Genomic DNA, 17,269 nt, shown 5'->3' with positions numbered 1-17,269 from the left:
AACAACAAATATCTATGGGAAGTGTTAAACTTTATACACTTGCAAATACATATTCACATGTAGAGTCCCCTCTATGTACATCAGATACCATTCTACACAAGGAGTAGTAACAATCGAGGGACATTTCTTATAGTCTGAATTGCCACTGTAAACTACTACACACATTCACAATAGTGTCATGTGGATAGACTGATCAAGCTGGTGTTTTGGGGTCTCAAACAGTATCAATTAGATAACCTTTCAGTGAAACAGGATAGGAACAGTCAGTTGTTATGATTTTAGTTGGATGGACAATTTCAGTAGTACATGAAAAGGGATATTTTTCTTCCTATACTTGTAAAATGTGTTAAGTCAGCATAATCAGAAGTCTCTAGGCATTTGTACATCCTTCATGGACGTACTTGACACACAGGACTGAATGAGTAATATTCAGGCAGTAACATGTGGGTAGATGAACCAGAGTGTTCCATGTCAACAAAGTCAGCAAGCCTGACCACCCGATCCTGTCACAACAAACATGGGATTCTGAAGGCAATCTTCACAACATCTTGACACAGTGAGTCGCACAGCCACCACGAAGGCAATATACTGCAGTATCACGGTACTTCAAGCACCGTTAGTCCTTGCAATGAACTTTATCGGCCACCTTTCTGTGGTCATGAACACTTGGTCTCACAAGAGTTATGTCCCTTCTCTTCCCATCAACATTTTCCCCCCAGTGCCTCAGAAGAGCCCCATTATTCACAGCCATATTGACAACATTAGTCTAACCGTTGTACCACTTATGTTGAAGATCAGCTGTTTTCTCCAGTGACGAACATATGAACAGATTTCTCAGAGTTCAACATGATGGCAGTTCTCTCTGCACCCACGACCTCTGCTAGCTTCTGGGCATCATACTTGGAGTAGATAGTCGTGCATGTTGCCGCCTTGTTCTCTATCCCACGCTTGGGGTCTTTGATCATATTGCACATTTCCGTATAGAAGTGAGGATAGGTAGGCAGGTCATAGAACACTATGTGTTTGATCCCTCGTATCCTGAACCTGGGGAGTACAAAAGAAGAGCCTATAAAGGGGAGTGAAGGCTGTTTAATCCAGTCATGCCACCACAAGCTAGAAATTAGCTGGAATTATTACAATTGCTCCCTACAGGCAATTGTCATATAGACTTCTTGCTACACAGTTTGATTGTTGTTTAACGCTGCACTCAGCAATATTGCAGCTATGTGGCAGTGGTCTGTAAATAATCAAGTCTGGACCAGACAATCCAGTGATAAACAGCATGAGCATTGATCTACGCAGTTGGGATACGGTGACATGTGTCAACCAAGTCAGCAAGCCTGACCACCCAATCCTGTTAGTCATCTCTGACAACAAACCCACATGTTGATCCCGCAACTTTGTCATTGGATTCTAAATCACAGAATGACAAAGTATCCATGTTTACTACTTAGAACAAAGCCTTTTCAAGGGAATCTTTCAAAAAGGATAAAAGAGGATAGACGCTTTTGTTTTGTTTTGTTTTGCAAGGGAGTGGCAAATTGATATTTTAATGCAACAGCTCTTGTGTATAAATTGATAGGAAATGTTTAACTTGACGGTTCATGTTTAACATACTGTCATCCATGTTATCTCATGGAAGCTAGTCACCAAACAGGTTTCTACTTCCTGTTCTTAAATCTTCAGTTTTCTGGGTCTGCAAACACAGAACCTATATTTCAGGTTTAAGAGCAGGCATGTGATGGGCTTGCTCAAGGACTTGCCTTCGGTAGAAGTGCAGCCGTTCCGTGTACAGTAGAAACTGGGCCTTGCCATGAAAGAAGTCACACCTCACTCTTGATATGCCCTTGTCTGTCGCATACCTGAAGAGAGAACAGAGTGAAAGATGTACTGTGATGGTTATGTAAGAACAGCCATGTTTGGATCTTTCAAGGGGCTGTATGAAGTTTGTAAGGACAAGGGATGAAGGGACAACAAGATGTCTTCACAATCAACTGGAACTAATGTTATTTGGACAGTGGCAGTCTACAAAGACACACAGGTATGGATTTGTAGTTGATGACACAATTTGGCTGACTGGCTGGCTGAGTATGGTTTTACGCTGTTTTTTAGCAATATTCCAGCAATATCACGACGGGGGACACCAGAAATGGGCTTCACAAGTTGTACCCATGTGGGGAATCAAACCCAGGCCTTCAGTGTGACGAGCGAACGCTTTAACCACTTGGCTACGCCACCGCCCCGACTAAATTTGGCACTAAAATCAAGATCAAAGTTGGAAGTAACAACTTACAAACTGAAGGGCTAGTTTATGTCTATGTTTACATCAATTTAGAACTCTTTGAATTCCTCAAGCTGAAGGATAATGATTTGCAGCCATCTTACTCGCTCATGTGCACGAAGTTGACGCCTTCTTTCCTGAAGTGGTTCCTTATGCGAACAAAGTCGGAAGTAGGATGGGATGTACACAAGAGTTCGATTCATCACAGGGTCCCTATGGTGGGGAACTAGCTGCAAGAGACAAGGAAACCCTTTAGCCAGACAGTGACACCACAACTCAAACCAATATGGCTTTGGTGTAGACAAACCCAAGCCCCTGGAGAACTGGTTCCCAATCCACAAAGCATTCGTAACGGTAAGACCTGTCGTAACTCTATAGTTTCTCATAGGCTTACGAATGTTGTAGTGCTACAAAGGCTTGGTGGCTCAGGACCCTGGACCCCAAACAGGGGTGTGTTAACTACAGGAATTGTCTAAATATGACATCAAATTTGCTATTAATGAGAACCAAACATGATGGGTGTTAGCACTCACCTTCTTTATGAAGAAGTCAAACCGTGTGTCAGCCAGCTGGGTGAAGGACATGCAGCTTATCTTCTGGAAAGTCTGGGGAACACGATGTATACAAACATTACATGCAATGGTCGAATGTCCATCTGCTGTACAGGTACTGATCCTTATGATCCTAAATTCGGCAAAAAAGTTACTGATGAAGAAAGACAATTCACCCAAATGACATAATTATTTTCAAATATATTGAACATAAAGAAACAAGCACTAACCCTATTTTCAATAGTCAAAGATGTTGCCATAAAAAAAAAATTTCTGATCAGTATTTATGCTTCAAATTTATTATTTACATACTGCTGGGACATAGATACGATATTGCAGACTCAGTATTAAATGCTCACTCACATACAATTGCATCTTAATCGATTACATTATCTTGTCATGGAACAAATTTCCAGGTTTGTAGCAAGTATGGTTTCCACATGTTTGGACCCGTCCCGGTATTCCCAGTACTAGGTGACTATGTATCTCAATACTTCTCCATGCATGGCTCCAGCCTCAAGCTGGGACCTACCTGTGGGGTCTGAGTGATGATCTGGCAGATGACTCCATTTCCTGGCTCTCGACAAACTTGTACCTTCCCTGCATAGTCTAACACAGCATGAAGGAAAACAGTGAACCCAATTGGACACTGACTTAAAGTGCAATGTGTTTTGCTTCGACAAATTTGTGAATATACCGGTATTCTGAAGAAGTGAACTTCGAATGAAGTACATTAAGAAAGAAAATATGTTAATGAGTTTGCTTATGCCTCACTCAGCAATATTCCAGCTATATGGTGGCAGTCTGTAAATAATGAAATCTGGATCAGACAATCCAGTGATCAACATCATGCGCATCATTCTACGCAATTGGGATACAATGACATGTGTCAACCAAGCCAGCGAGACTGACCACCCGACCCGGTTAGTCGTCTCTTACGACAAGCATGGGTTACTGATGATCAATTATAACAGTAGATTCATATCAATATGGTCATAATTTAGAAAAAGATACGAACCATTTTACAATGTAACACTGAAGACTACTTTGTAAATCATAAACTGACAAAAAACTAAGTTATCTGAGCAATTAGGTGGTCTGGCTAGTTTCTAAATTTAAACGGGTAGTTTAAACCCATAACAGACGATATGCTCAAATCCAGCATTGGAAACAAGGATACTATGACAATACTTGTTGAAGACGGCATTGATCTCTGGAGTGGGCACCGCGCTGAAGATGAGTGACTGGCGATACAGGTGAGACCTGGATACAACAGAACAATACAGTTCACACACAGTCTTGTCTAGCAGAGGAGGAAAACAACCGACAACCTTCCTCACTGATTTCACTGCAGCAGTCAGGGTGGGTACTACTATCCACTACAACAGTTATAGTTCTATATCTGATGTGAGTGAGTATGGTTTTACACAGCTTTTAGCAATATTCCAGCAATATCATGGCAAGGGACACCAGAAATGGGCTTCACACATTGTTTCCATGTGTGGAATCAAACCCAGGTCTTTGGCGTGATGAGCGAACTCTTTAACCACCGGACTACCCCAATGCCCCGTTTGTAGGATGAATAGAGTTACAGCCAGGTAAAGCAGTTGTAGGTAACACTTGCAACATTCCTCTAGAAGACATTTTAACCAGCTGATTTTCCAACATGTGTGAGGCACTGAGAAGCTTTTCTGACTTAGGTGAGGTGAGGTGAAATTGGGTTTAACGTCACGCTGGAGAATATTTCGCTCATATGACGACGTGCATGCGTGTGTATGTGTATGTGCGGCTGCTTGTACTAGCCCAGACTGAAGCTGGTTTTATAGTGCTAGCCCACTGAGATACCATGCCGCAGTGAAGCATGAATACCCCACTCAGACACATTATACTGACTCCGAGCCGACCAGTCCTTGTTGTACCCATTAATGCCGAGCGCCAGGCAGGGACCAACAAGTACCATATTTTAACGTCTTTCGGTATGACGCGGTCGGGGATCGAACCCGTGACCTTCCGCTCTCCGGGCGGACGCTCTAACCACTACACCACAGAGGCGGTCTTTTCTGACATATGGATTCCTCCAGGGTTACTACATCAATAAGATGATTGCCAATACTACACATGGGCTACATACCATCCACTGAGAGTCCACATTCGCACACGGGAGAAGTCGACACCATGGCTCTCCTTAGGCTGAAGATGCAGATGCTTGAACAGGTGCTGTAATCAGACAACAGACTCATAATGAGGACCAGTTGAGAAAACGTTCAACTGAATAACTCTCCCTAAATATACAGATCCTGAAACATTTGTTTGCTTGGATTAAATAATTCATAGTCCCACAGATCACAAAGATAATGAGGAAGACATAAAAAGTCAGTATATACCTGACCAAGACATCGTACCCATTCTGCATAGGGTCACATTCTATAGTGAGTTAGTGAGTTAGGATAAAGTTTTACACCGCTTTATCCAGCAATATAATGACAAGAGTCACCTGAAATGGGCTTCACATATTGTACCCATGTGGGGAATCGTACTCAGGTCTTCAGCATGACACATGCACCCACATTCTATAACCTGTATATTGCCTACCAAGATATGGTCCCAGTTCTACATGAGGAAGACATTCTATAACCTGTATATTGCCTACCAAGATATGGTCCCAATTCTGCATGAGGAAGACATCTGCCTGGTCAAAGATGAGTAGCTCAATGGAGGACAAGAAGTCATAGTCCCGGTCTTTCTCTCTGAAAGATCGAAAATCTTCATGTATCATCTTTAACAATGTGGCTTTTCAGTTCTCAGGATGGTCCAGGGGGACATGAGTAATGTGGTCATGGATCTATGTATCCCCCAGTATCTGGTGAGGTGAAATTGGGTTTTATGTCGTGCTTGAGAATATTTTGCTCATATGACAATGTGCATGCGTGTGTATGTGTATGTGCGGCTGCTTGTACTAGCCCAGACTTAAGCTGGTTTTATAGTGCTAGCCCACTGAGATACCATGCCGCAGTGAAGCATGAATACCCCACTCAGACACATTATACTGACTCCGAGCCGACCAGTCCTTGTTGTACCCATTAATGCCGAGCACCAGGCAGGGACCCAACAAGTACCATATCTTAACGTCTTTTGGTATAATGCGGTCAGGGATCGAACCCGCGACCTTCCTCTCTCCGGGCGGACGCTCTATCCACTACACCACGGAGGCGGTCCCCCCCAGTATCTACGATCCCCAGACCCAGGGGAGGTAGTAGAAACCCTGGTGAAGGGGCACCTGCTATGATGATTGATGTCATTGGTGAGGACTGGGTAATGGCCAGGTTTAGGGCATGGGAGACGTCTGCCAGTCCGGTACCTACCCCTCAGCTCCTATGATGGTCCGGAGGCCAAGTGGTGAAGCCAGGATGATGTCTGACTGGTAGAAAGGCACATACAGCTTCAGGGACCTCTTGGCCACCGATATTCCCAGGCGGAAATGGTCATCGTTGTTTCCAGTGAACAATGACTCAAAGTCCTCTGTAAATAAATTACAAAACTACAGTGCTTTGTTCCACAGAAAGAGTAAACACTGAATGACACTGAACCACTGAGAACACTTGCTGAGAAGTGTTTCAGGGCATATTTCCTGTGATTGTAGTTGGTTTGTTGTTTTATGGAACTCAGCAATATTCCAGCTATATGGCAGTCCTGTGATTGTGTTTCATGGTGCATGCCCTGTGAATGTTTCAGGGTGCATGCCCTGTGAATGTTTCAGGGTGCATGTCCTGTGAATGTTTCAGGGTGCATGCCCTGTGAATGTGTTTCAGGGTGCATGCCCTGTGAATGTTTCAGGGTGCATGCCCTGTGAATGTTTCAGGGTGCATGTCCTGTGAATGATGTTTCAGGGTGCATGCCCTGTGAATGTTTCAGGGTGCATGCCCTGTGAATGTTTCAGGGTGCATGCCCTGTGAATGTTTCAGGGTGCATGCCCTGTGAATGTGTTTCAGGGTGCATGTCCTGTGAATGTTTCAGGGTGCATGTCCTGTGAATGTTTCAGGGTGCATGCCCTGTAGAATGTTTCATGGGTGCATGTCCTGTGAATGTTTCAGGGTGCATGTCCTGTGATTGTGCGTTTCAGGGTGCATGCCCTGTGAATGTTTCAGGGTGCATGCCCTGTGAATGTTTCAGGGTGCATGCCCTGTGATTGTGTTTCATGGTGCATGTCCTGTGAATGTTTCAGGGTGCATGCCCTGTGAATGTTTCAGGGTGCATGTCCTGTGAATGTTTCATGGTGCATGCCCTGTGAATGTTTCATGGTGCATGTCCTGTGAATGTTTTTCATCAGGGTGCATGTCCTGTGAATGTTTCAGGGTGCATGTCCTGTGAATGTTTCAGGGTGCATGTCCTGTGAATGTTTCAGGGTGCATGCCCTGTGAATGTGCATTCCTGTGAGGGCAGGGTTCCAGGGTGCATGTCCTGTGAATGTTTCAGGGTGCATGCCCTGTGAATGTTTCATCAGGGGTGCATGTCCTGTGAATGTTTCAGGTGCATGTCCTGTGAATGTTTCAGGGTGCATGCATGAATGTTTCAGGGTGCATGCCCATGGTGAATGTTTCATGCCCTGTGAATATTTCAGGGTGCATGCCCTGTAGAATGTTTCAGGGTGCATGCCCTGTGAATGTTTCATCAGGGTGCATGCCCTGTGAATGTTTCAGTGGTGCATGTCCCTGTGAATGTGCCCTTCAGGGTGCATGCCCTGTGAATGTTTCAGGGTGCATGCCCTCAGGGTGCAATGAATGTTTCAGGGTGCATGCCCTGTGAATGTTTCAGGGTGCATGCCCTGTGAATGTGTTTCAGGGTGCATGCCCTGTTTGTTTCCAGGGTGCATGTTTCAGGGTGCATGTGTGAATGTTTCAGGGTGCATGTCCTGTGAATGTGCATGGTGCATGCCCTGTGAATGTTTCAGGGTGCATGTCCTGTGATGTTTCATGCTGCCCTTCAGGGTGCATGTCCCCCTGTCCTGAATGTTTCAGGGTGCATGTGCCCTGTGAATGTTTCAGGGTGCATGCCCTGTGAATGTTTCAGGGTGCATGTCCTGTGAATGTTTCAGGGTGCATGCCCTGTGAATGTTTCAGGGTGCATGTCCTGTGAATGTTTCAGGGTGCATGCCCTGTGAATGTTTCAGGGTGCATGTCCTGTGAATGTTTCAGGGTGCATGCCCTGTGAATGTTTCAGGGTGCATGCCCTGTGAATGTTTCAGGGTGCATGTCCTGTGAATGTTTCATGGTGCATGTCCCCAGAATGTTTCATGTGGGCGCTGGTGCATGTCCTGTGAATGTTTCATGGGTGCATGCCCTGTGAATGTTGCATCATGCTTCAGGGTGTGCTTCCATGGGTGCATGCCCTGTGAATGTTTCAGGGTGCATGCCCTGTGAATGTTTCAGGGTGCATGCCCTGTGAATGTTCAGGGTGGGTGCATGCCCTGTGAATGTTTCAGGGTGCATGTCCTGTGAATGTTTCAGGGTGCATGTCCTGTGAATGTTTCAGGGTGCATGTCCTGTGAATGTTTCATGGTGCATGTCCTGTGAATGTTTCAGGGTGCATGTCCTGTGAATGTTTCAGGGTGCATGTCCTGTGAATGTTTCAGGGTGCATGCCCTGTGATTGTGCTTCAGGGTGCATGCCCTGTGAATGTTTCAGGGTGCATGTCCTGTGAATGTTTCAGGGTGCATGCCCTGTGAATGTTTCAGGGTGCATGTCCTGTGAATATTTCAGGGCGCATGTCCTGTGATTGTTGTCCTACCTGGTTTGAGGCCTTTTCTGTAGTTGTCTTCATCTTCTGCTCCATACTCAGACTTGAACCTCTTCTTGCTGCTCACCATCACCTGATGACACAACAGGTTTACACTGGCATCACACAACAGAATGTAGCAGGCAGCAGGTTACAGGTTTTGGGTAAGTGGATGAGTGGGTGAGTTTATGAAAGAGAGTTTTATGCTGCGTTTAGCAATATTGAAGCAAATATCACAACAGGGGGCATCAGAAATAGGCATCGTGAAGACTTGAACCCAGGCATTGACATGAAGAGCAAACACTTCAACCACTAGGCTACCTCACCATCTCATACTCAATGAGTGAGTGAGTTGGACTTTACATGACCTTGATCAGTACACATGGCAGCGTGTCAGTTTAAAGCATGAGGAAAGCTCAAAATGTCTTAAATATGGTTCACTCTGGAATGGCCTGTTGAGAGCCTGAGGATCACATTCGTGGTAATCATCTGAACTCTTATGCCCTGTTATTTGATGAAAGAGACAGGAATAGATACAGATTCTAACACAGTGAATTCCCTGTCTGACAACCCTAGCCTTAAGTCATCCTGTGATTATTCAAAAATGATAAGGAACAGGTCACATAGGCGATCACACAACACAAGGAAGATCCGAGCCGACCAGTCCTGTTGTACCCATCAATGCCAAGCTTCAGGCAGGGATCAACGCTGCACATAATGACATTACCTGTTCCGCGGGTGCCAACAAGCTGGACATGATGTTGACCACTCGGAGAGCCGACTCTCGGAAGGGAAGCACCATCAGCACCTTAGGCCGGGTCAGACCCTGGTCTCGGTAATCACTGAAGACAGAGCAGCTTCCATCAACATTTCCTCTCACAACCAAAGAGAAGCAATCAACTAATGGTGGATTGATGGATATTTTATTTAATAACAGGCTGTAACATGTGTAATATTCTTGGAAAAGAAAATTGTCATGAATAATTAATCAGAATTTAATGATATTTTACAGACGCTTCGTTTAGTTTTTAGTTTTCTGATCCAAGAGTCATGACTCAGTTTTCTGTATTGCGGTTCGACAGTTATTAACCAAAGTCACCTGGCAGTTAGGAGGGTTTTACACATGTCAAAAATATTGCATAAAAATAGCAATAACTTTCATCATGCAGAAGTGCAGCAAAGGAGGTAAATTTCACATCATAATTTTTGTCATTTAAAAAAATCTGCTTGCTGTTGCTGATGTGGAATGTATAATGGTGACAATTCAAACATTTTGCTTGGGCTATACATATGGGGTTCCTTTCACGAAGCAACCTTTACTAAGGTTACTTAACTCCCATTCTTTAACATTGTGCTAAGGTTACCTTAGTGACTTCACGATCACCTTAGAACCTTTAGTGAGTGAGTTTAGTTTTACCGCGACTCAGCAAACTCCCCATTCTTTAACATCTGGACCAGCAGTCATAAGGTTAGCTTGGTGACTTACGATCACCTTTGTGCTTTGTGAAAGGAGGCCCTGGACTGTAGGGCAAGCAGACATGCTGAACAATGAGCACAACATAAAAATCTCTGCAGGACTAGCTGGTTCAAATTCATTTCAAGCTCGGATATCACAGCTGGGGACACACATCACAAATTGTACCACAACCATGACTGATTGACTAAACCAACATATGTCCAGGGCTTGAGTGAACCAACAACAAAAATACCAGTTGAACAAGCATTGTCACTAAGGTGACATAATCCCCCGCCGCAAATTATCAAATCAAACTTAAAAAGTAATGAAAGTGAAGGTCGTAATTTAAGATGAAGTTAAATGTAAACAAAAACATGACCAGTCAACCTATCTTGATATCTTGCTCTGTAGTTGTTGAAAGGCACAAATATTTTCAAGACTCACTTTGACCTTGACATGAATGTCTTAGTGTATGAAATATGCAAAAATAGTAATAAAGAAATTGTTTATTGAAAAACATTCAAGGGAAGTCTTGAAAGTCTATGAAGAAAATCCAGTGAAGTGTTCTTGAGATATCTCGATGACAATCTTAACATGCAGTTTAAGATGCTGAAATCTTCAAAGTGTCGCTGTGACCTTGAAGATCATGTGAAGGTCACCAAAATCGACTGGAACTTGCACCTTCCCTAGATAAAGCTTGGTGTCATATATGATGAAAGTCCAGTGAATGGTTCTTGAGATATCATGCTGACAATCTTTACATGCAGGTTAACATGCTGAAATCTTCTAAAGTGTCGCTGTGACCTTGAAAATTAAGTGAAGGTCACCAAAATCGACTGGGCCCTGCGTCTTCCCTAGATAAAGCTTGGTGTTGAATATGAAGAAAATCCAGTGAACAGTTCTTGAGATATCTCGCTGACAAGGGTAAAACGTTAAAGTCCCCTTGTGACCTTGAAATGAAGGTCAAGGTCACCAAACCTGACTGGGACCTTACTTTTACTGTGATGAACCTAAGTACCAAATATGAAAAGAATCCAGTCAATGGTTCTTTAGATATTCCAATTCGTACGAACGGACGGACGGACGTGATGATTGACGGAGCCTAATACTATATCCCCCGCTTCGCGCTAAACACACGGCGGGGGATAATGAATCAATATCCTGAATTCTATTGATGTTATTATTATTTGTTTCATTCCAATTTACTTACTCCATATCAGCTTTCTGTTTTGACTTTATCTTGGTGTTGTGGCTGACCACTCGTGCTCGAGTCCTGGAATAAACAACTCTTGCTTGTACATGATCTCTGGATAACATTAAATCTTAATATCACACTTGATCACGTTCATGAAACAGAAATGAGTAAACTGGTGAAGGCACAATTGCTACTCCCTCCATACAGAATATCTGCACAGACACCTGTGTATTCCCCTAGCCGTCATGTGTTAAGGAACAGGGACCTGACTTACAAAACTGTATATGTACTTAACATTATTTTTCACTTTAAAAAGTTGAGACGAGTGAGTGAACTAGCGTACGCTCCTCCTCAAACAGTGCTTTAGTCCCATCAATGTGTGTCCGCTTAATATGGGAGGGAGGTCTCCCCAGACAACAGGTCATATCCGGGATTCGAACCCACACTATCAGAGGCAGGCACGTAATCGCCAGGACACAAAGTCATGCGGCCCCACTGCGGCTCAATGAATCTGATCTGAATTTGGAACCAGTGGATCCAGGTTTGGCTGAGGGTTGCAATGGAGGAGGACAAGATCATGTGAAATATGGTCCCATTACCTGGAGTCACATACTCAACCACACCTTAATAACCACAGTCAAAGATAATGTTATGAATTGAATGGAACTCACTTCAAAGCATGGTTAAGAGCATGCAGGCAGTACACTAGACGAATCTCCTCTCCATTACTGTGGGTCCGCTCAGTAAAGGAGACATCCTACAAAAATAAACATTCATATCTAACACACCGTCCAATACATACACACACAACTATAAGTAATCTGTCCTTGTCATGGTAGTCCAAGAAAGCTTTTATTTTTACAAGAAGAATTTGGCTCCTCACATCAGGAACACAATTTATGTCTTGATATTACTGTCAAGAATTGGTTGCAATCAGAACGACACTAATGGCCACAAACCTGGTAAGCATTAAGCAGAGAGAACAGTCCTTGTTGGAGAGGCGACAGATCGTCTGGAAACAGAAACCCAAAAATATCATGCAAGGGCAATAACTCTATAAAATATAATTTCTCCATGCTGTCAAGAATTGGTTGCAATCAGAACATAATCTACAAATCTGTCCGGTCTTACAGAAGTATGCAAGGGAAAAATTTTATTCCTGAATCTATAAACAATTGCTGCTAAACATTTAACATATGGAAGGATAGTGCCTAAATCGATATCCATGTCTTGGGTGTTTGTTTTGTTTAACACTGTATTCCACCTAGATGACAGTATTCTGTAACTATTCAAACCTGGACCAGACTCTCCTGTGATTGACTTCATGAACATCAATCAAAGCAATTAGGAAATGACATGTATCAACCAAGTCAGGAAGACTGACCTCCAGACCCACTACTCACCTTTCAAAATGTAACAAGAAGACAAAGTCATCAATATCCCCCGCAACAACAAAATACTCTTTATGAATATGTCAAATGTTTTGGAGTGTATATAGCAAAGCGGAAGGAGAGTATTGAAAGGTTTTTAAGATCTGCTCCAGAAAGCAGCACTACCACCAAATTCAATTGAAGCCTAACTTGTTGCCATGGAAATGCAACAAGATGACATCCTCATAGCCACAGCCTAAGTCACGTTTCCACAGAAACCACACAAAATAAAATCTGTATCTGGGTCTAACCATCAAATGGCACATCTATGGATCATGCTTCATATGTGTACCAAGTTTGATGAAGCTAGCATGTATAGTTTAGATCTGCTCCGGACAAGATACATCCTCATAGCCACAGCCTAAGTAACGTTTCCATGGAAACCGCCAAAAATAAAATTCATATCTAGGTCTAAACCCCAAAAGGCACATCTATGGATCATGCTTGACCTGTCTACCAAGTCTAGTTAAGCTATCACGAATAGTTTAGGAGATATCCTTCGGACAAATGTGACGGACGCACTGACGGACACACGGATGGAACTCGTTTCTATATCCCCTGCAACTTCGTTGTTGCGGGGGATAATAAAAGGAGGACAATAAATGTTGACAGTATAAACAGTGATTTTATGGCTGCTTCCCTCAGTTCTCTAGCATGTACTTACCTGCAGCCTTGAGGGAGGGTGGCTGGACCATACTGCGGTTAGTCTCCCCCACCTGGTTACAGAGGGTGTGCTTCACCTGGAGGCAAACAGGAATATTCTAAAATCTGTCAAAGCTCCCATTCATCAAGTTTGTACAATGACAAACCTGACCAGCGAAAAACATTTCAAAAGTCCTGACAAATGAATCAAGGGTATGACCCAAATTGGGTCACAGCACAACACCAAGCTACAGTGCACATAATGTTCTTGTTTCCAAGAAGCTACAGACCAAGAACTGAACTTCTGACTTTACTCCATGAAATACATCCTACACATGGCCCTACCAAATAGTCATGCTTTGTGTCAACTACATGTATTGACTTCCACTGCTTTCATATGTTTATTTTAATATAACATAAAAAATAAAACATAAAATCTCTCCCATACCACTAGCTTTGGACTATAAATAGATTGATTAATTATCTACTTGTGGCTTTATGATGTACATGTAGATGTAACTCGCCACAATTATTCATCTGAACTCCATCACATCATTTGTAACATGTAAACTTGTTTTGTGTAACATAGGAAATAACAATGCTCACATTGACTTTTTTAAGATCTTTAAGATTTGCTGTTTCCATCTTTGAAACCAGATTCCAGTTCTTTGAGAGAAGGAAAGCCTTACCAACATTTGGAACCTGAAAAAGAAAAATGTTCTCATTTATGTACTGTGTGTGAGAAAGTGAGTTTAGTTTTACATGGCTTTTATAGCAGCAAAATCATGACAGGGGACCATTGTACCCATGTGGGGAAACGAACATGAGTCTTTGGCATGGTGAGCAAACGCTTTAACCACAAGGCTATCCCACCGCCCAATATGTATTGAGAGAGACTAGGAGGATATTTGAAATCACTTGAACTAAGTCAGAAGACAGTCATCCATATCATCTACTGTCCTGGTATGATTTAAAATGTAAACAAAAAGACAAAGTCATCAATATCCCATGCAATGGCAAAATATTCTTCATGAATATGTCTACGAGTTATGATTATGTTAAATGTTTTGGTGTGTATATAGCAAAGTGGAAGGAGAGTACTGAGTGAAAGGTTTCAAAGTTCTGCTCCAGAAAGGAGCACTACCACCAAATTCCGTTGAGGCCAAAATTGTTACCATGGAAACACAAAAAAAACTATTTTATTCAGAAATCCAAAACTACCAAAAAGACACCAGTTCACCACTAGTGAACAGTTTTTAAGTTCTGCTCCGGAAAAAATCACTACCACCAATTTCAGTCTGTCAAACTTGTTGCCATGGAAACGCAAAAAATATTTTATTCAGAAATCCAAAACTACCAAAACGCACCAATAGACCACCAGATCTATCTAAGTTTGGTGAAGAAGTATTGAACGGTTTTAAAGTTATTCTCCGGCAAAAGCAAATGTGCACGGTCGGATGGACGGACGGAGTCTCTTTTAATAACCCCGCAAAACGCGTTGCAGGGGATAACAAATGGTGGGGAAATTAACAGAAACAAAGTAATTATTTTGATATACAGTGCACTCTGTCTAATTTGGACCGGCTTGGGACCGACTAAAAAGTCTGAATTAGACAGCAGTCAAGGTACACAGATTATAATGGAGTTATGTCCCTTTGACAAGCATACGATATTGTGCATGAAACACATATTATATGAGTGTGTAAGAAGACGAAACACTTACTCACAAAGTACATGTACATTTGTTTATTACATACATGCATATAAAAGCTTTAGTTTGTGAAGAACAAATAAGTGTTAATCGCATCAAAGGTAAATAAGCGTTCACCGCTAGACCAAGCGGTCTTGGCCAAGCGTTCTTCCTGCTCAGTAAATAAGACAAAATACACAAACCAATAAACAGATTGTTTATTCAAGGTTTATTGGCCAAGCGGACATCCTGCTCAGTCTGGATTATAAAGCAATGTTTTTGCATGTAACTACCTTTTCGAGCCGACACTTTGGTCGAAATCCAAAATAATGAGAGTCAGAGATACAGAACTTTTTCATTATGACAACAAAGAAGCATTACGTCGGGAACGTCCTCAATCCTGTTATACAGTTGTGCTAATATCCTCACAACCACAGTTGCAAGGGCCTACGTATACGTAATTATTTAGACATATTTTGTAATTTCTAGTTGGTAACTTGCTATAATCCGTATATAATACCTTCAGTTCTCGCTTCTCCCAGGTGCCGTTTTGACTCATAATTTCAACATCCTTGTCACTCAAATCTCTCTCAAAATGAACAGCAAATGGATCTTCAGGAAACAAGAACATTGAACATTAAAATATGTAAAACATAATAACAGCATGTAGACTTGATTTCAATAACTGGAACACCATAATGGCATTATATCTATGATCCCACTGGAGCACAGCAATGGGTCTTTCTCATCCAGTGGGTGTTTGTGAAGTGTCATTCCATGGATGTACACAACACAGCTGCATGTACAATAACATTCATCTACTGGGCTGGGCACAGGGCTCATGGCCCGTGAAGGTCTGGGTTAGAATATTGATCTTCAGTATCCCATGCTTGTCGTAAGAGGCCATTAACAGGATCGGGTGGTCAGGCTCGCTGACTTGGTTGACACATACGGTTGGTTCCCAATTGCGTAGATCGATGCTCATGCTGTTGATCACTGTATTGTCTGGTCCAGACTTGATTATTAACAGACCGCCGCCATATACTATATAGCTGGAATATTGCTGAGTGTGGTGTTAAACTAAAGTCACTCACTCACTCATTAGCTTAAGGCAACAGTAAAAAATGCTGTCTGTGTAAAACCATTAACATTCAACAAGGACATTCAATTGGATTAATTGACCGTCCCGACTTATAACAGTAAAATTATTAGGGAAATTCGAACAGTTGGGAGTACAATGTGATTCAGCTTGACCCTGTCTTCTTTTTCTGTTCTTTTGGGTTTATTTTCATGTATTATCATGAAAACTCTGTAGAAGTTCACTGCACAACAATGGCGGGATATTCACAATGCAGCAGAAGCATCAATTCATAACATTATCACTCAGAACTGAAATCTACAGATTCTTCATAGAGTGCTGCCCAGATCAACATCCATTACAGCAGTTAACAAAATGAAGGTTTTCAGACAGAAACATACCTGAATCTCTGCTTTGGTCTTCTGCTTCATCTTCAATCAGCTCTGCTTCATCTTCAGAAAGTACTGTCTCAAGTTTTCGTTTCTGTCCTTTTTGGTTTTTGACTCCAGAAGCACCTTTCTTCTCTGTTTCTTTCATTCTGAGACTTTTATTATTCTTTTGATGAACCATATCTTGTGAGTCATAGGATACATCATCATCTGTCATCATCATCATCATCATCATCATCATCATCATCATCATCATCATCATCATCATCATCATCATCATCATCATCATCATCATCATCATCCTCAACCTCATCATAATTCCTGCCAGATGAATTATCCTTCAGTATGTTTCGGTTACACTGGCCATTCTTCTCATCATCATCCAAAGCACTGTCATCACTTACACTGCTCTCTTCATCCTCACTGTCTTCCTCATCTTTACCATCCTCCTCAGATTCACCATCACCATCCACAGCACTGTCATTATCCATCTTGCTTCCTTCCTCATCCTCAATATCATCACTGTCTTCCTCATCTTTACCATCCTCCTCAGATTCACCATCACCATCCACAGCACTGTCATTATCCATCTGGCTTCCTTCCTCATCCTCAATATCATCACTATCTTCCTCATCCTCGTCATCAGAGGCTGCAACATGGACGATGATTGCATGTTATCATGTTTATTTTTAAAAAGTTAAACAAAACATTCAAAGACAATGATAATTTAGTTAAGCATGAAATAATAATTTGCCACAGTGGCCTGTGACCACACTGGTGAAGAA

General features: G+C 42.3%; 1 protein-coding gene across 1 annotated transcript; it reads right to left on the bottom strand.

Moving 5' to 3' along the window:
- Positions 1 to 13: 13 nt before the first annotated feature.
- On the bottom strand, positions 14 to 16,948 carry LOC124263747 (U3 small nucleolar RNA-associated protein 25 homolog). Its single transcript, XM_046698453.1, is given in 19 exon segments — positions 14 to 1,044; positions 1,764 to 1,862; positions 2,386 to 2,447; positions 2,449 to 2,511; positions 2,815 to 2,886; positions 3,365 to 3,441; positions 4,013 to 4,095; positions 4,964 to 5,049; positions 5,483 to 5,579; positions 6,195 to 6,351; positions 8,617 to 8,698; positions 9,332 to 9,446; positions 11,271 to 11,333; positions 11,927 to 12,012; positions 12,215 to 12,267; positions 13,350 to 13,425; positions 13,934 to 14,029; positions 15,538 to 15,629; positions 16,497 to 16,948. Coding segments are annotated over 19 exon segments (2,013 nt in total). The 5' UTR covers positions 16,801 to 16,948; the 3' UTR covers positions 14 to 794.
- Between the last annotated feature and the right edge of the window lie 321 nt (positions 16,949 to 17,269).

This window comes from Haliotis rubra, unplaced genomic scaffold (genome assembly GCF_003918875.1).
Source record: "Haliotis rubra isolate DU_JTF1 unplaced genomic scaffold, ASM391887v1 Scf898, whole genome shotgun sequence".
NCBI classification, from domain to species: domain Eukaryota; kingdom Metazoa; phylum Mollusca; class Gastropoda; order Lepetellida; family Haliotidae; genus Haliotis; species Haliotis rubra.
This window is presented reverse-complemented; position numbering and strand designations above follow the sequence as displayed.